Here is a 19,320-nt window from a genome sequence, read left to right as displayed (position 1 = left end):
AGAGTTCAAATCCCAGCAACCACATGGTGGCTCATAACCATCCGTAACAAGATCTGACGCCCTCTTCTGGAATGTCTGAAGACAGCTACAGTGTACTTACATATAATAAATAAATAAATCTTTAAAAAGAAAAAAAGAATTTGTTCTACTTTCCCAACTTACTAATATCAATTCAACTACATAAATAAATACGTTAAAAAAAGTAAGTGCGCTTCCAATTTACATTAGTTGGCTTTGGCCATTAGGCTAAGATGTCAGCTGGTGTTCATGAGAGATGAACATCTTATCTTCAAAAGCATGGAGGGGACACAAGAGTAAAATCACCCCTTCTGACATCCTGTCACTTCTAGAAGAATACCTAAGGCTACTCTCTAAGGTTACTCAGCTACCTCTTCTACACCATAGCTATGAGACTAGCAAGAGATAAAGACTTCAAAGAAACATGTAGACATAAACCACTACCACACCCATTAGGATTAGACCAGAAGGAAAAACTGAGGCCACTACTTAAAAAAAAATTATAGCCACTCTTCCCAGGACGATTAGAATGGAGTATTTGGAGACCCTCAACCTGCTACTACTAGAAAATCAACACCAGTCTTGGGGCTGCTATGTGGGAACAGACAGAACCACTAATGTCTTTTTCCAAAGTGCTGACTCTGCCTTAGCCATTCAGGGCAGGTCCCAGGACAGACCAGGGGACAGCTGCTACCCCTGCACTAGATGAAAAGGAAAGAGAAGGGGCTCTAGAAAAAGCTAACAGCCGCCACCCACGGCTGTGCTCAGGCACTCAATGGTGGGCCATAGTCCCTCATGCAGAACAGTGCTCAGAAACAACCACCCATTGGTGTCGGCCTGATGGGCAGCCCTGCTCACTACAGACTGAAGCTGGGTGTAGGTGCTCATGAAAAGTCTCAGGGGAGAACATAAGGTACAAACCCCCTTTCCCACCCCCTGTAACTGAAATTCGGTATAGCTCTGGCAACGTGTGCCAGCATCCATGACGCATGAGTCACTCTGCCTTACAGGACAGCATGAAAGCATCACCAAGCATAACCAGCCATATCCCACCCTAATGGTCAGCAGTGCTTAGGTGGAACTAGAGACACTGGGGGCATTTAGCCACAGAAGAAGAAAAGCATCAGTTACACTCTCACAGGAACAAAGAGGAGAAAAACAGTAAAATTCCAATACATGGGGTGGGAGGGGCCTTCTAACAAGTTTGACATTTTCTTCTCACAAATAATACAATACTGGAAAGAAAAGAAAAAAAAAAAAAAAAGACAATACAGATTAATACAGATTAGCATCTCTATGTGCGGACCAAGATTCCATCCCAAAATACAGACTATGTTATTTCTTGATGGTCTACGAAACCTGTTCTTGGATTTTCTAATTTTTCTGCAATACAGATATTACCTGACAATATCCTAAAAGAGGAGGGGGGAAAACAAATCAAAAGATAATGAAATAGAAATGAGACACTAAAGTCTCCATATTCCTCTTAGCCAGAAAGAGCCACTAGAGTTTAACAGCCCCCTTCCCGTGTTTCTGTATGTGGACTCTGTTTTTTAGAGAAGCGTAACATAACACACAGTGGTTCTTCTTGACACATCTTTCTACTTCCTTGCTGTCAATAAACATTTTTCAGTTACATTTTAAACTATCTGTGAACAATCATCTGCTTGACTAACTCTCATGATTGAACAGTTCTTTAACACAGGTCATACAACAGAGTTTGGATCAACATGGTTGACCTTCCTTTCTCTGTCATGTGCAGTAAGGGTTGGAGAATTGGCCTGGGGACTAAGTGAGGTAAAGATGTGCATGTACATATGTTCCAGGACAAGATCAGCCAAGACCTTCCTGCAGTAAACTGACTGTGTGTAAGTGATTACATACACCTTTAAGTCACCTTCATCCCCGGAGATGCTCATGGGTTGCCAAAGGAGTCAGAGGCACACACCTGAGGACTTAGGCTGTCGCTCTCCTTCTGTTGAGATCAGTTCCAAGGTTTTGATTAGGGACCTAACCCCAGGATTTTGGTTGATCATATAAAATGGACAAAGCACACCATCTGTTGAAAGTAACAGGAGAACCGGAGCAGGCGGAAGAGTCTTTTCTTCATCTGTAAAAAAAAGAGAACAGAGCTGATAAAAGAGCCACATCAGTTTCCAGGCCCAACCTGAAGGGCAGGTTGCCCTGCATGAAAGGTACTCAAGTGCTTCTCGCAACAGCAGCTGCATCAAGAGCTCGTCACTATTAGATCACCACATCCTGCTGGGCCCTGTGGGACACTCTAGCAGCCCTGGACTCTCCCAAGCTCCTCCATTCCGGAGGCAGGTGCAACACTACCCTGACAAGCCAGGAGTCTCTAGGCAATGATGGGTTTGGTATAGAAATGACAAGATGGCCGGGCAGTGGTGGCACACACCTTTAATCCTAAGTTCAAGGCCAGCCTGGTCTGTTCCAGGACAGCCAGGGCTATACAGAGAAACCCTGTCTCGAAAAACCACAAAAAAAAAAAAAAAAAAAAAAAAGGAAATGACAAAATGGCTCTTTAACACACACACACACACACACACACCCAGACAGAGTTAAGCTGCTTTATACTCATTCCCAGTTGAGTCATAAGTACACAAGAGAAAAAGAATACAAGCTCATCAGACCAAATGTGCCTACCAAACCAGGGAAGGGACAAAGTCAATGGTATCTGAGTAGGACAGCTCTGCAGAGTGAAGCTTAAGCAGGCAGATATTCTTCAGCTGCCCCATGACATCTGTCACTGTGGCCACACTGCTAACCTCCACAGGGGAAAGGCATACTCAGAGAACATGTGCAGTCCCATGTGGAAAACAGAAACTTAGAGCACTGCTCCCTCATTCTTCCCTGAACCCAGGTTTGGGTGCATTGCCAGCTGACAATGACACTTGTGAGGTCACTAGGGAACCGAATGGGCAGAAACTATGTCATGAAATTCAACTGTTCCATCCTCAGTCAGTGTACATTGAGTGTGTCTGGCTGTGGTGTTGGCAATGAGTCCCCATCTTTGGGTAGCTTTGCATTGTCATGACGCACCTCCCACCACTCTGTAGGTAGAGATGTGCTAATGGCTTCTAAGTATCAACCATTAGAGCACAGCTATTACTACAGCACACACTAGGCAACACTCACTGATGGTGACTTCCACTTCATTGGTATAATCTATGGCAACACCCATGGGCAAGGAGTCATCACTCTTGTCTGTCACAGGCAGTTCAGCTCGACTAGAGTCCTCCAGTAGCCAAGATTCCCAATTAGTCTGGGGGGAGACATGACAGAAACATGTGTGGCTTAGGGTTTTACACTGCTTTTTCTCAGCACCATTCAATCAATCACCAAAGAACACGTGGTGCACTTGCTTCAGCTTCCTGAGCTGATGAGGAAGGAGCCTCTGACACCTGCAACAACATCTAAAAGCCGCAAGTGCCCCAGCCTGTGAGTGGTTAAGTCTACTTTATTAGCACCTGGTGGACCCATCCCTGCCTTGTAGGTGCCTCCCATAACCTGGCAGTTCCTAAGGACAATGACAAGGTGGTTCAACAGCCACCCTCTGCAGGTGCCTGTGTCACTAATTGCTGAGACAGAAGGCAACATTAGGTCCTTTCTTCCTCATGTCTCACACTGGCCAGCTGCTTACACCCCATAAGAAGCTTCTATATCTATCAAGTAACTCCCTTCTTGCTCCTTGTTTTCATGGCTAGGCTCCATTCCATCCAACAAATAATTCCTGGTTCTTAAGACTCATTCTGCCTAGCCTTCTGTCTTGACCCCTGGGAAGCATGAGTTAGAAGGGAACAGGAGACAAGTAATGAAGCTAGAGAACAGAAGTTGTTGAGGCCCAGAAGAGCACACACTAACATACATGGCTGTGCCAAGTAAGGAAGGGACAGTCCCAGGGCTGCAAACCAAGCTGACCCTAACTCTTAAATAAATCTGCAAACAAAACCAAAGGATCTGATAACCATTGCAGGCCAGCATGCAGACAGTGGCAGTGTGAGGACTGCAAACAGAAAGACGGAGACAACAGCCAGAAAGGCATTATGTTGATGCGACAAGTGTAACAAGAAAAGATACCAAGGTTGGGATGTAGCACAAGGTTGGTAGAGTGCTTGCCATATGTGCACAAAGCTCTGGGATCAATCCCCAACCGAGTAAAAACATCCATATAGGAGGGGAGGGGGAAGGAAGGGAGAAAGTTATTGCTGTTATTTAGAATTTGCAATAATAGCTCATTGAAAGGAACGAGCCCTCATTAGTCTTAACCAGTTACCTCTCTCAAAAAAAGCATCATTCAACATCAAAATAAGAAAAAAGGAGTAATTTACCTGATCACTTTGTCGAGCAAGGATGCTAACTTCTGTAGAAGCTGCAGATGCTGCCAGCACTAAATCCCTTAAGAACAAAACCAAAAGGCCATTACATTCAAGCTCCTCAACAGCCTGAACCTGACTGGGTCTGCAGTGTTGGTACTGGGCTGGTAAGAGAATGAAATGTGATAGAGGTGGTGCTGAGCTTTTTAGTTTGAAAAAGCCTTAGTAAACCTGCCCACTACTACTCATGCAAAGACTAGGGAGGCACACAGAACCTGGCTGGGCTTGCAGCAAGAACCCTGGCCCACAACAGGGAAACCCAGCTCACAAAGGAGAGGCTTCCATGGACTTCCAAAGGCTGCCCTGGGAGAACCTTAAATGGGTTTCTTAAGTATCAGTATGTGTCAGGCAGGTGTGACAGCTGACGCCTGTAAGCCCAGCACTCAGAAGGCTGAGGCAGGATGCCTGTGAATTTAAGGGTACTCTGAGCTACAAATGACTTTTTCAAAGCAAACAAATAAATGATATCAATATTTTCATTGGAATCACTCGCTATGGTTAAGAAAATTGGACTTTGTGGTGCTGGGTATGGTGGCAGTCCCATCCCTGGAGGCAGAGGCAGGCAGACTTCTATGAGTTGAAGGCCAGCCTAGACTACGCAGTGAGTACAGACTTATTGAGACACGTGTATTAGACTTTTCAAGACTAACACATATTGAGTACAAACAGGTGAGGGTTGGGAAGTTGCCTCCTTACAAAGGACATTACTACCCATCCACTCCTCACACTGAGGGCTTCTCAGCTGTCCTTCCCTCTCTTGAACAAGTCCCCACTGAGTCAGTGACTGAGGTTTGTGGCCTGACAGGGAGAGCAGGAAGGCTCTGCTCACCACTCCTCGATGTAGCTGAGGTAGTAATGATGTTGTCTCTCTGTGCAGCTGCTGTAGCAGGGCTCCATGAAGTTCACAAATATTTCTGGATGCTTTTCTTCCTTTTTCTATAAACAAGAGAAGGGAATCATATGTGGAGCTTTTTTGGCCTCTACACAGCTCATAATCTCAAGGCAAAATTGCTCAAGCATCACCAGAAAGTGGATACAAGAGTCTGTGCACACATATAGGATGAGCTCTGAAGGTGCACTGGGTAACCTAAGGAACAGAAACCCAACCACCAGCCAACTGAATAGGAACTGCATTCTGCCATGTCCTTCTCTAGGACACACGGGGAGAATCACTCAGTCTGTATGTTACATGGTTTTCTCACCTTCCTCAGAGCCCATCTGAGGGGCTGTGAAGAATCCTTCACTGACTGGCCATTCTTGGTCCACCACAGGAAGCATCAGGAGTTAGCCAGTACTTTTGTGAATATTACTCCCACGGAAAAAAACTTACTAAGATTATAAGAGAAGACATCTCGATAAATGTAATTGTAAACTGAACCTCAGCAGACACCCAAGAGTTACTACAACAGCCTTATAATCCTATATAATCCTAGCACCTGGGAGGCTGAAGCAGGATTGTTGAAAATTTAAGGCCATCTTGCACTACAAAGTGATTCCCAGTTCAGTATGAGATGATCCTGTCTGAAAGAAAGAAAGAAAGAAAGAAAGAAAGAAAGAAAGAAAGAAAGAAAGAAAGAAAGAAAGGCTGGAGAGATGGCTCAGCAGTGAAGAATATTGACTGCTCTTCCCGAAGGACCTGAGTTCAATACCCAGCAACCACATGGTGGCTCACAACCATCCGTAATGAGATCTGACGCCCTCTTCTAAAGACAGCTACAGCGTACTTGCATATAAAATAAATAAATAAATCTTTTTTTAAAAGAAAGAAAGGAAGAAAGAAAGAAAGAAAGAAAGAAAGTCAGGAAAGAAAAGAAAAGAAAAGAAAAGAAAAGAAAAGAAAAGCGTCGAGACAGCTCCTTACATACTGGCTCTGTGTAAATGTGGACAAACACACACACACTAAAGCCTGAGCGGAGAGCCCTGGTGGTGGTGAATCAGAACACTGGTATAACCTTCCCGAGAGACACGATTTCTATAAAGCTCGTCAAAAGAGGAAGGGCACGTCAACTGGGCACAGCAGAACATGCATAGAGTCCCAGCAGTTGGGAGGCAGAGGCAAGCTAATTTTAAGTTCACGGACAAACTGAAATATCTTGGGGCAAGATCCTGCCTCAGAAAACCAAGGAAGGGCTAAAAACATAACTCAGTGACAGAATCCTTGCTTGTGTGTCTATGGTACACCTACGTCACAACCCTGTGGGAGCACACAGCCAGGCTTCTGCTAGCGCACAATTGTTTCTGCAGTTTTCTTTTTTGTTGTTGTTTGCTTGCTTGCTTGCTTGGTTTGGGTTTTTTTTCTCTCTCCATTTTGTTTTTGTTATAAACACCAAGTTTTAAAAAGCTGTTTAAACAAAGTACTATAGTTGTTGTTTTTCTGAATGTACTGAACATGCTTCAAGCTAAGCTTCTCTTCTGGAGACCAGCAGTGAGACTCAAATCCTGAGGCACCTTCTAGCAGGGGGTGACCAGGACCTTTCCCCAGGAAGAGGAGCTTTCAGATGCCCTGTAGAAGCCACAGGTGCTTGCTAAAGCAAGAGAGCAGGGGACAATGCCTGGACTCACTAGATCTAGATGGCTCCATGTTCAAGCTGCATTTCCGGTTGCAGAATGGACTGCAATGCCCATTTGCGCTACAGCTGTGGGGTTGCTCATAGGCGCCAGCTGGATGTACTAAACTTGAGTGTCACTGCCCTGCAGCTACAACCTGTCTATTCCTTTAGCAGCAGGGTCTGAAGAAGCCATGGTTATGAGCTGAGCACCCTGTAGTACCTGGATCATCTCTTTTCTAGCAGGCCAGGTAGATCAAGCGTGTCTCCTCCCACAGGCCAAAGCTGAGAGCGATTACCCCAGCCACTGAGTCACCACTGACAGGAAAGAGATTCTGGCACAGGCCCCATGACTATCCATCCTAACCAACGTGATTAATCTGCAGTTTGCCCTCACTGTCCTGTGTGATGTGTACCTGCTCCCCTTAAGGAGCCTGGGCAATGTGGCAGTGACCCTGAAGGATCACCATCCTCTCCAATCTGGTGGATCTGCATTTACTGTGCGTTGGACAACATGTAGTGTCGCACCTGTGGCTATGACTGTGGTAGTTCACTGGTAGGTAGAGGGGTGCCTATCATGGTCTCTGAGGCACTATGAGGATGAGGATGGTGTCCTCAAAGAGAAGCTCTTAACCACCATGCTCTAGCCTCGCTACTTCCACTGGCAAGCTGTATGGCACTCAGAGTCAATGTTCTAACTGACCTGATACAGGTCCAATTCCATGATTCCAAATTTATAGACGAGGCCACAGATAGTGGGGGTCCAGCTGCTGCATCTTATGTTTGCCCTGGCCTCACAGGCTAGTCACAGCCTGTACTTCATGGGGGGAAGAGGTAGTCCAGCAGTTAGTGCCATCTTCTCGGCTGTGCAAGTCTGTGCTGGTGTGCAGCATATTGGAGGGAATGATGACGCAGTGGCACTGAACCTCAGGATTAGTCTCATCGTCCAGCCAGGTGTCGTTGGTATAGTCTTCCTCAGAGTTCAGGGTGCCAAGTGTCATGTTGTTTCCAATGTTCTGGCTTCCCAGCTGGCCTCAGCTAAATACGGAGTGACTGCTCTCTGACCCGCTCTCCACTCTCCCCATCTTCATCGTGGCTGTCATCCTGACCAGGCACCTTACCACAATGGCGTTCTACCAACACCCAGGAACAGTGCATAGCACTTTGTTGCATTAGCCAAGTGGGGAACCAGCCACCATGGGGACCTGGATGGGACTGTGCTGTATGTTGGTGACCAGGTCTAGATTGTCTTCCAGGAGTTTGCAAGTAGCCTTGAGAGCTTGCAAACTGGCCTCAATGCTATCCAACCACAAACATCATCTGGTTAACAGAGTACAGGAAAGACTTTATAGAGGGATCCTGGCAATTGAAAGCAGGCTCACCATCATCTGTTACAACATGATTCTCCAAAACAACTGGGTGGTCAGGACTCAGGTCTTACATTACAACCTGAAGGACATCTGCCAGGTACTGCTCTGACATCATCTAGAGCATGAGACGGACACACTGACAAGGAAGAGTACAGAGCTCAAAGAGGATGGGGTTTCTATAGCTGTGTGGGCTGCAGAATTCTTGTAGCGTTTATTGGAGGGTGTGAGGGATGTGATAATAGCATCCATCGTCTCCAGGGAAGCAGCAGCTCTCCCTCCTTCTGTTTTATTTTGATATTTCCTGACCAAGCACTTAGAGACAGAGGCAGGAAGAGCTAAGAGTTTGAGGACCAATAGGATTATACATACAGTAAGCCTGTCTCCAAAACAAGAAAATGGAAGTGGACAGTTGGAAATTTATATACTAAAACAGCAAGTTGTTTCTTGCTTGCTGGGAGACAGTGAAGCATACCAACACGTGGGAAGAAGAAGCAGGCAGATCTCGATGAGTTTGAGGACAGCATGTTCTATAGAATGAGTTCCAGGATAGCCAGGGCTACACAGAGAGACCCTGTTTTGAAATCCCATCACCCCCAGAAAAGAGCTGGCCTTAGTAGCTGACTTCTTCTATACTAAACATTTCTCAATAATTTTATGGATTTTGAAGCTGGCACAGAAGCTCACTTGTAATTCCAACTCTTGGAGCTGAGGCATAAAGACAGTGTGCATCTGAGGCTAAGCCGACCATAGCCTGGCTACTGTAAGACCCCATCTCAGGCAAAGCAAAGCAGCCCAATTCTAACAGGAAAATGCAAGCTCAGCATCCTCTGCTTTCAATGCCCTCAGCTTGGCAACGCTTTGTAGCTCATGTTATTGTTCTTCACCCGTGGGCTCCACTTAGTTCTGCTCAGCGGAAGCCTTCAGGAAAGCCTGCACTGACCCTGTCTGCAGTGGCTGCCCTAGTCATCCCCTGCCCTGTCTGCTTTCCTCTCTCCACCCCCAAACCCCATTACTTTCTGACTACAAATTATCAACTACCCCAAAGCCAGGACTTTGACCTGGTCACCTCTGTATGCTCAGCTTTAAAGCAGTACCCCACATACTACCTGCATCTCTTAAATATTTGATAAATAAATGAATATTAAAAATAAGATAGAAGCTGGAGAGGCAGCTCAGTAGTTTAGAGCACTTACTCCTCTAAACCCAAGAGGACTTGGGTTAAGTTCCTAGCACCTAAATGGTGGCTTACAATCATACTCCAGTTTCAGGGGATCTCATGCCAATTTCCGACCTCTGTGGGCACCCGGCACACACAAAATACACATACAATACATTCAGGCAAACACTCATTCACATGAAATAAATAATTTCTAAAAATCAAGTTATTTCCTTGCTTTTCTAAACTACAGCATAAGTAAACACATTTTATCCATTTTTTAAAAACTTCATAATTCAATCATTCTTGTGGTGGTTTGAATGAGAGTGGCCCCCATAGGTTCATATGCTTGAATGCTTGGTCCCCCAGGTAATGGAACTGTTTGGGAAGGATTAAGAGGTATGGCTTTGTTGGAAGTGTGCCACTGGGGGGTGGGGTGTAAGATTTCAAAAGCCCACACTGGGCCAAGTGTCTCTTTCGCTATCTGCTGCTCCACTAAGGATGTAAAGTTCTCAGCTATCCAGTGCCATACCTGTAAGCTATGATGATCATGGACTAATCCTGTAAAACTGTAACAAGCCCCCAAATAAATACTTTATAGATGGATACCAGATTTTTGGTCCTAGGACCATGGTGTGACATTGAAACCTTACCCCTGAGTCTACCATCATAGCTACTAAGGAAAAGAATTTAGTTCTAAGCAGCATTAGTACAAGACTTCTGTGAGTCTCAGAAAACAAGATGATCTTTCACATGCTTACCGGGAGTAGAGCCATCACCACATCTGGACAGGTCTCCAAGGTCCCATCTGCACCAGCATAGACTATCGTGAAGACATATGTACCAATCCATAGCACATCCAGAACTGAAAGACACACACCCCTAATTCCTAAGTAACCAATGTTGGCAAGCAAAAAGCAGCATTCATTTGGAATAGCCACCATGTGCTACAAGGGTTACCTAGGGAAAAGAAAAAAAGAAACAACAACAACAAAAACAAGCCAACCAATCAAATAAAACAAAGTACTATGGCTTTACCAAATGTCTATCCTGTGAGGAATAACAATAATTCACAACGATTTAATTGGTCCAATTTCTTAAAAGTAGTGGGTTTTCTGCAGGAATATTACTAGGGAAATGAAGAGGAATTATTGTAAAAATGTAAGCTCCATTTCAAGCTAAATCCAAAGAACTCACGACATTAAGTGTGAGACTAGCTCCCACACTCTCCTGAGCAGGGACAGAGGAGCTCACATGGCTAGTATAGCTGCGGTAGAGTCCAGAGAATAAGCAAAGCGGTTGTTACCTCTGACAGGGTGATCGGACTCATAAAACGGAGGACATGGAATGACCTTTTTTTCCTGCAAAGTCTGAAAGAGATTTGAGAAATGTCAAATGAAATAATAATGCTTCAGTCAGTGAAACGATCAAATCCAATCAGAGCCCCTAGAAACAGGTGCTCCATCCTCCCACCTCCACCACAAGCCCCCAGAGAGAAGAACACCATCATTTCCTAGCAGCCTACCCAGGGAAATGCCCAAACACCTTTAGATGCAGCTGATGAGAAAGCTCAGTGCTGCAGCACTCACAGTGCCACAGCTACTAGTACTGATGCATGACCATCAATCAATAAGAGCATATGGGCCTTTCTACACAGTAGGTTACTATGGAGCCACTGAAGAGAGAGCTGCTCCTCACACAGAGCTGGAAAGATGACCTCAGTCTATTAAGTTGTTAAAAATAAAAAGGGAAGGTCAGACCTGGTGACCCATATCTTTAATTCTAGCCCAACCCTGGAGACAGAGGCAGGCAAATCTCTGTGAGTTGGAGGCCAGCCTGGTCTACAGAGCAAGTTCCAGGACAGACAAGATTAAATAGAGACCTTGTCTCAAAACAAACAAACAAACAAGCAAATAAGGAAAAAGCAAAACAATATAAGTCAACAAACTGTATTATCATTTTAGAGGCTAATGGCACCCAAAAGAGTATGCACTCAACTTCCCATAACAATGATTGACAACAAGCAAATGTGGCTGCCTGTACTCCCAGCTGCTAAAGAGGTTCATCAGCTAAGAGTTCTTGCTGCTCTTGCAAAGGACCTGAGATTGATTCCCCAAACCCGTATGGTAGCTCCCAACCATTCCTAAGTTCCAGGAGATCTGATGCTCTCTTCCAACTTCCAAAGGTACAATGCATGCGTGTGGTTCACATACATACATGCACACAAAACACTCAGGACCATAAAGTGTGTGTGTGTGTGTGTGTGTTACCCCTGGGCATAATGGTGAACACACCCAGCAATTCAGAGACAGGCAGACCTCCATGAGTTCAAGACTACCCTGGTCTACACAATGAGACCCTGTCTCAATAAAACAAAACAAAACAAAGCGGGCTCATAAGGAGAGGAAAGAATGCAGGAGCAGGAGCATCTGTTTTGTTTGTTGCCCACACTGAAAAACTAAACCTTTAAGATGGCTGAAAAATACAAACTGTCCATTAACTTCATTAACTCCTCTCTTTCAAGCTGCTTTATGAAACTGATCCCCTACGCAGGTTGCTAAGCAGACTTCAGACATGGAAGACTGCCAACAAAGCCAAGTAACAGAGCACAGCTGCGAGGAGAAATACCTCCTCCTGTTTTATTCTAACATTTCCTGATGTTAAGAACCCCCAACAAGGCTGAGACGGTGTTGAGACACCTTTAACCCAGCACTCTGAGTTCAAGGTCACCCTGATCTACAGAGTGAGTTCCATTTTCTACTAAAATATCATGGTTAATAAATGGTAGGATTAAAACTTCTTTCTTTTTAAAGCAAGAAAATAAACTGATTGTGAAGTGAAGGAAATAGAGCATAGTGAAGGGCCACATTTAACTTTAAAGGAAAAACAGAAACAGTGCATGTCCACATGGGTGATCTGTATGAGCGTCCATGAAAGGGAGGAGACCAGACTACACACAACAGTGGCATCTCTGGAAGGACACACTGAGGGACAGAGCAAAGGGGGTCAATCTTCTCCATTCACAGAGAGACTCAGTATGATGACTATAAATTAGTTTTTACTTTTTGTGTAGTGCTAAGGATTGAAGAGAAGGCCCCACACATGCTAGGCAAGCACTCTAACACAGATATTCCTAATCACAAACTGCTGATTAATACCAAAAAAGAAAAGAAGTCACAAAGAAGTCCCCAAACCACCCCCAAGAGGGATGAACTAGGAAGAGTTCTCAAGTGCAGAGCAGTAACTCACAGGAAGGTACTGGACCACAGTTCCATTCTGCTTTCCTACTGCCAGCTGCTTTCCTTTGGGGCTCCAGCATACTGGGAAGAAAATGCTGCCAATTAAAAAACCAAAAAAAAAAAAAAAAAAAAAAAGAAAGCAAGCCCCAAAATCTAGACAGCTACATCCCCACCTCCACCACCACCCTGGAAGGCCACGAGATCCCCAGGCAGAGCAGAGAGAATACAACCATCTTAGCAAGACAAACAAATTAGGGCTTCATCCCAGGCCATTAACTGAGAGCCATGAATGCTTTTCCAGCAGAATTTTGCAAGACAAGGAGAGTGGAGGTCTTTAAAGGGTCAAGAAATCACTGTGTTGTTCCCATTTGTTACTTCTAGTGCTTTACACGGGGTACAAATGGCTTTCAGATGGCCACTCTTTTAGACTTAGAAACAATTATTCTCAAAAATCCAGTTTTAAATGAGTTGTGCCAAAATATTTTTTATCTCAATAGCCCCAACACATTCAAATGAACTCACGCATGCTGTTGGCTTCAAGACCACTAACTGCAGATATAAAGAATATTCTCAATTTCTACCCACTTCCTTTCCCCAGCAGTCCACACAAAATTAAAAGCCTTCCACTTTACTTGCAAAAATGAATTTTTAATAGCCTGCCGTGCCCGTACTTTATGGGTGGGAAGCCTTTATTACCCACCACATGTGACTCCTGTTGAAGGAGGAAGCGTGGCGCACACTTTTACCACATCTGTAACTTGCAAGACAGAAATACTGCCATCAGCCAGACAAACTGCCACCATGGAAGGAACAGTGGGGTTCCACTTCATATCATTCACCATTCCGCTGGCATCATTTGAAAGCTTGTGATAGGTAAATGGACGTTTCAGTGGTTTAGCCTGTTAAAATAAGAGACAAACACAAAATAAATTAATAAATTAATAAACACAAAGGCAGTTAGGATTCAGAGGAAACGACTGAATATGCATTCTTTCTTAAATCCAGCTCTGTATTTCTTCATAACCAAGTCTCCATACCAATCTATGTGTTACAAACAATTCAATGAAACTTAGAAATGGCTGTTAAGTATTCCACCACAGGGGGACTGCTGGCAAGGATATGCAAATAAAAGAGTCAATAAATAGCAGATAGCATACTAAATTCTTGGATCTTCTTTGTGTGTGTGTGGGGGGGGGGGTTCGAAACAGGGTTTCTCTGTGTAGCTCTGGCTGTCCTGGAACTCACTTTGTAGACCAGGCTGGCCTTGAACTCAGAAATCCACCTGCCTCTGCCTCCCAAGTGCTGGGATTAAAGGCATGCGCCACCACACCCAGCTTGGAGCTGCTTCTTAATAACCTGAGCTGGGCTTTCTGATTTCTTTCTTTGGGTTTTGGTGGGGTGAGTTTTATTCCGTTTTTTTGAAACAAGTTCTGGTTTACACAGCTCACTCTTTTCCTGCTTCCGTCTAGGGACTACCGGCATGTGCCAGCAAACTTGGCCAGTGTTAACCTCTTTGAAATCTGCCTTTCCATCTGTAAAATGAAGACAATTGTCTTTACTATAGGAAGCGTAGAGAAAAACAAGCCATACAAATAGCTAATCTCAAGCAGATAGCCAGTGTTCTATACTGCTTCTCAATAGCCTGCCTGGATCAAAGAATCCAACATCAGGAGATCCTCGATCAAACAAGCAGATATATCTTTTAGGTCCAAAGTTAGCTCCAATTCCCTAAACTCCAAAAGACAGTCTCATATATCCAGAACTGAGCTCAGCCTGGACTAAAGGAGTACTGCTGGTTGTCAGATAAAAGCCAGCCTTCCTTGGGAACTTGTAAACTAGTTCCAATCTCCCAGAAGGAGTCCTAGCCCTTACCTCTGACAGGACACAGTCTATGAGCGTGACATGGAGCACTCAGGCTCCTCCAGTATCACAAGTGCCTGCCATGCACTTCAGAGTCCATACTTCTTCCCCTACAGCTCATGAGCGTTCCTCCTCCAGCTACTCACTCTCCTCACAGTCTGCCTCACTGTGTTGTTGCTATTCTCTATCTCCCCTCGTCCCCGGAGCCCTGGACATATCCACTCTGCTGGCTATGTTCAGTCTACTTCTTTCTCTCTCTGCTCTGAACTCTTCCAAGTTCCTCTAAGTGTTTGCTTTCTTATCGCTACAATAAACCCCTTCCCATACCATGGAACAGCCACGTCATCCCTTTACATAGCTTCCAAGTTAAAACGTCTACGAGCAAGTCTCTGCTTCCATACAGTAGCTTACCTGATTTGAAAATGTGCGAACATCAAAAAAAGCTATAATGGAGCCATATTCACTAGACATCATGCACGCGGAGAGTGTAAGGTTATCACAGCTCAGTGCCAGATGATGTACTGGGAATTTCATAGGAACATTCAAGCCTTGGATTGTGTCAACTATGAAAACAAAAAACACAAAGCAGAAAAAAACAGCATGTAATAGGCACACGGTCATAATCCTTTAACCAAGTCAATACAAACACACATTTTCACCTATATAAAAATATACCTGTTGGGTATAGATAAAAGAACTTGTCTTAAGGACTGACATTCTAAATTCAGACTGGATTTTACCTATTGGGTGAAACAAAGTTCAAGTTACTAAGCCCTGGGGAACCGGGGACTCTCTAGAAGCTCACCAATTCCCTCTCTAAGCAACAACAGTTCCCCAAACCATAATGCTGTTCCTAACAGAAAGAACAGATGAATTTGATTGGTTGAGCAACAACACTTACACTCAATGTCAGTTGACAACAATGAAACACTTGGGAGAGTCCTTAATCCCAGAGACCTGACTAGTGAAAATTGTAACTGTAACTTGTCCCAGGTGCTTATGGTTTTTATACTTATTAAACCCTGCTGATTCAGTCCCCAATCAGGGCTGCCAAAAGGAACAAGGCTCCCGGAGTCCTGATCATCAGCAACTATGCTTATGTGTATTAACATAGAAGACTTTGCTGTCTCACCAGCCCACTGGTGCACTCTCCCCACTTCCTCCTGATGCACGATGGATAGAGTAACAATACCTTAGATACCTAGTTACAGGAACTAAGCTTAACTCTCCTGTACTTAGGTAATGCTGCTTTAAATATCCCAAGACCCTTGCTGAAAACACTTCTGCTCAATGCTGCAGACACAGACACACATTTCCATCTGCAGGGTGACGCAGCCATGCCTTCTCCTGGATGGCTTCTTAGAGCCCACGTTCAAATGAGCATAACAGTAAGGTTTTCTTCCCTCTCATCTTAGAGAAGTGGCTCACAGAAACAACAGCAGAGAGCTGAAAAGAAAACTCAGAAAGGCCTTTGGCACCCTAACTAGAAGCCCCCTGCAAGGCCAAAAGAAATCATTTTGACATAAGAATTGTGTCTTAGTAAGGAAATACTGATTAGTATACCACTGCAGCCCTGGCTCTGCTGCACACTATAAATCAAAGAATGCGCTTACCAATTTTATTGGGATCATCTCCAGGTTTATTTTGGATAAGAAGGCTTTTAGTAGGAAAAACATTCAAGCCATTGGTGCCACCAGCGAAGAGCATACCATACTTATTAGATATGGTAAGCACACTCGAGCGCTCCTTGGGCAACTCTTCAGGAGAGTCAAAGATCCTCACTTTCTTCAGTGCTCTAAACTGAAAGTCCTGTTTTAGAACAGGAAACAAGATCAAGGAAGAAATTAAATCATGTCTATTATCATATTCCATAAATGCAATGTCAGTATAACAAAAATATACTTATCACCTTGAGGCCACCAATTCCCTGTTTTTAGACTCTGTATGTGGTGGTGCATGGCATAATACCCATTAACATTTGCTGAATGAAATAAATAGAGAGGGCTGGAGAAATGGAGTAATGGTGAAGAGCACTGACTGCTCTTCCACAGGATCTGGGGTCAATTCCCAGAACCCACATGGCAGCTCACAACTGTCTGTAACTCGAGCTCCTAGGGATCTAATACCCTCAAAAAGTGTTAATCTGTAATCACTTTGTTAAGCTCTATCTGTATCCTCCACCACATCCCCTAACTCTCCAGCTAAGGATTTTAGTGAAAAGAATATGGCAGCTACAAGAGAAAATGTATTTCTACAGAGCCTTATGAGATGCGTCATAAAGGGTATCTAGCACACGCACACACACCCACACTAATTTTCTTGCAGTCCATGTTTAATGCATACTTACTGAAAGATAGACTGAAATACTCTTAATAATGTATTTATTTTTATTTTATGAGCATTGGTGTTCTGCCTGCATGTGTCTGTGTGATGATGTCAGATCCCCTGGAATTAGAGCTACAGACAATTGTGTGCCGCCGTGTAGGTATTGGGAATTGGACTCAGGACCTCTGGAAGAGCAGCCAGTGCTCTTAACCCCTGAGCCATCTCTCCAGCCCCAGCCCCAGTACTCTTAATCCCAGTTGAATACGGCGGGTAAAAATTCACACAACTTTCCCCATGAGGCCACACTGGTCATTCATAAAGGAACAAATCGTCTATTGTTTTTGATATCATCATCCTAGTAGTCCTGACTGTACCACTGGGGCTTGGTGGCTTTTTTGTGGTGGGCCAGTGTGATGAAGCAACACAAAAACAAAACAAAAAACACAACAGACAAACCCCAAACCCAAACCCCTCCTTTCTGCTTTTGGCAGGAATTAAAATACTGCTATCCACCCTGCAGCTCTAAGTTCTCTACCCCAACAGATCTGCGGAACATGAAGCTTGCCCATTACGGAGCTCAGCACATGTGCTGACTCAAGAAAGAGCCACTGGTTCTAAGCATGATATGGAGCACTCACCCCTATGTGCATTTTAGCGACTCACTGGTCACACAAATGGCTAACACCTTCCTGCAATTCACTCCTTTCCAACTGTCTATGGTCCCCTGCCTTTCCATTCTGCCAGAGTATATAAGTCAACTATTAACACAGTATCCAGAAGTTGAAGCATGGAGGGGGGGGGGGGGAATCACTTAGGGTTCGCTTGCTTCTCCTATAGTCTCATGAGTTCGAGCTGATTTCCAGTGCCGAACTTGACTTCCTGTTCCTACTAACTCGGGGTTCTGAAGGCAGACGGTGTTTCTCGGTTCCACTTTAGGTAGTCTGGACCACCCTCAAGTACAGAGAGAGCTAATAAGAACTGAGCGTCTAAGCCAACTGTGGTACTGCACACCAATAATCCCACCACTTGGGAGATGGAGGCAGAGACATCAAGAGCCCAAGACCAGAAGCCACCTTGAGCTACAAGAGACCATGCCTACAACGTAAGAGAGTTAAGGTTCTTGCCACGTGACTTTGGATCTTTTGCTTTCAAGACTCCCATGCGCTCCTCTTTCTACGCTGGTCGTAAGGGCTGCAGCGCCGGTGGCCACAGTCTGTCTGTCTCAATAAACGAGAATCGCTGTCACCCGAAAGGCGACCAGCCCACCGGAGCACCTGGGGTAACTCAGAAGGCGTGGACGAACCCACGCAAGAACAGGTTCCTGCACTCGCAGGGAACTCCTGTCCGCGACACGCAGAGCCGCAGGCGCTCTGTGAGGCGAGCGACCGCAGCCCTGCGAATGCAGGAGCGGCCGGCAGAGGCGGGGCTCCGAGGCAACTCCAGGACGACCGCAGGCGCGGAGGCCCCGGCCAGGCTCTAACCTTCATCTCCCGCTCAGGGATCATGGCATCCATCTCGTCTCCCATCGCGCCGCCTTCGGGGTGGCCCAGACGCTGCCGCTGCCGCCCGCGGCCTTTCAAACACAGCTCAGGCCGCTCAGGCCTCAACTTCCTTCCCTCAGCGCCAGCGGCGCGCGGAAGATGCGCGTTTCCGGCGCGCGTGGCTGACGTCACCCAGGCCGGTTTTTTAGTGTGCTCCAAAGGAGCCGAGGGCTGCTCGGAAGTCGCGCGCTTGCCAATCCCCAAGGCCCCATTGGCCGGTTCCGGGCAGGGGGTGTGGCCACGAGGCGCGGGCCGGAGTCCGCCTTCCTTCAGAAGCAGCGCGCGCGGGCTCGCTGTTTCATTTTCTTCCTTAGAGACGCAGGCTTCGCCATCGGGAGCCTCTCGAGACTTCCCGGTAACACTTAACCTGCAGGGCTCTTAGGAGCTTCCGACTTAGTCTAAGTTAGGAACTTTGAAACTGTTTGCTGGAAAGAGCGGGCAGAGAGGTTCGGTGAGCGGGTGGACTGCCCTGTGTGCCGGTGCAGAACCCTTTTAAACACGGAGAGGACCAGGGACAGAAGATCGGTTTTGTTTACTGTTTTCAAGGCAGTCGTTTCAGAGCATAAGCCATATCCACTTCACATCGCAAATAGGACGCAGCTATCATCTCAGCTCTTGGGGATTAGAGGGTCAGGAATCCAAGCTCTTCCTAGGCGACAGCAATCTCTAGATATCCTGAGTTACATGGGACCCTGTCTGGAAAACAATGTGTAAGAGAATTCCACACAAAACAGTTACATTATCCAATAGCTTTCAGCCAGGAAGGGTTAAGATTCAGATCTGCGGATACTGACTGATGTTGAAGACATTTCTGGAGTAGAATTATTTGGAGCTGGTGGGTCAGCTCCAGAGGACGCGTTCTGTCAGGTGC

General features: G+C 45.4%; 1 protein-coding gene and 1 pseudogene across 1 annotated transcript in view; both read right to left on the bottom strand.

The window, feature by feature from the left end:
- Nup214 (nucleoporin 214) overlaps nucleotides 1-18,530 on the bottom strand; it is an 84,779-nt gene extending 66,249 nt beyond the window's left edge. The window contains exons 1-11 of the mRNA XM_021193519.2: nucleotides 18,390-18,530; nucleotides 16,197-16,392; nucleotides 14,995-15,146; nucleotides 13,424-13,622; nucleotides 12,734-12,804; nucleotides 10,791-10,854; nucleotides 10,246-10,349; nucleotides 5,242-5,348; nucleotides 4,368-4,434; nucleotides 3,175-3,301; nucleotides 1,967-2,128 (exon numbers count right to left, since the gene is read on the bottom strand). Coding sequence (XP_021049178.1) covers nucleotides 1,967-2,128; nucleotides 3,175-3,301; nucleotides 4,368-4,434; nucleotides 5,242-5,348; nucleotides 10,246-10,349; nucleotides 10,791-10,854; nucleotides 12,734-12,804; nucleotides 13,424-13,622; nucleotides 14,995-15,146; nucleotides 16,197-16,392; nucleotides 18,390-18,434 — 1,294 coding nt within the window. The 5' untranslated portion in view covers nucleotides 18,435-18,530. The remainder of the gene's footprint in view (nucleotides 1-1,966; nucleotides 2,129-3,174; nucleotides 3,302-4,367; nucleotides 4,435-5,241; nucleotides 5,349-10,245; nucleotides 10,350-10,790; nucleotides 10,855-12,733; nucleotides 12,805-13,423; nucleotides 13,623-14,994; nucleotides 15,147-16,196; nucleotides 16,393-18,389) is intronic.
- LOC110318459 lies at nucleotides 6,904-8,591 on the bottom strand (annotated as a pseudogene).
- Nucleotides 18,531-19,320: the final 790 nt, after the last annotated feature.

Source organism: Mus pahari, chromosome 3, assembly GCF_900095145.1.
Source record: "Mus pahari chromosome 3, PAHARI_EIJ_v1.1, whole genome shotgun sequence".
NCBI classification, from domain to species: Eukaryota; Metazoa; Chordata; class Mammalia; order Rodentia; family Muridae; genus Mus; species Mus pahari.
The sequence above is the reverse complement of the archived record's forward strand: the minus strand, read 5'-3'. Positions and strand labels throughout refer to the sequence as shown.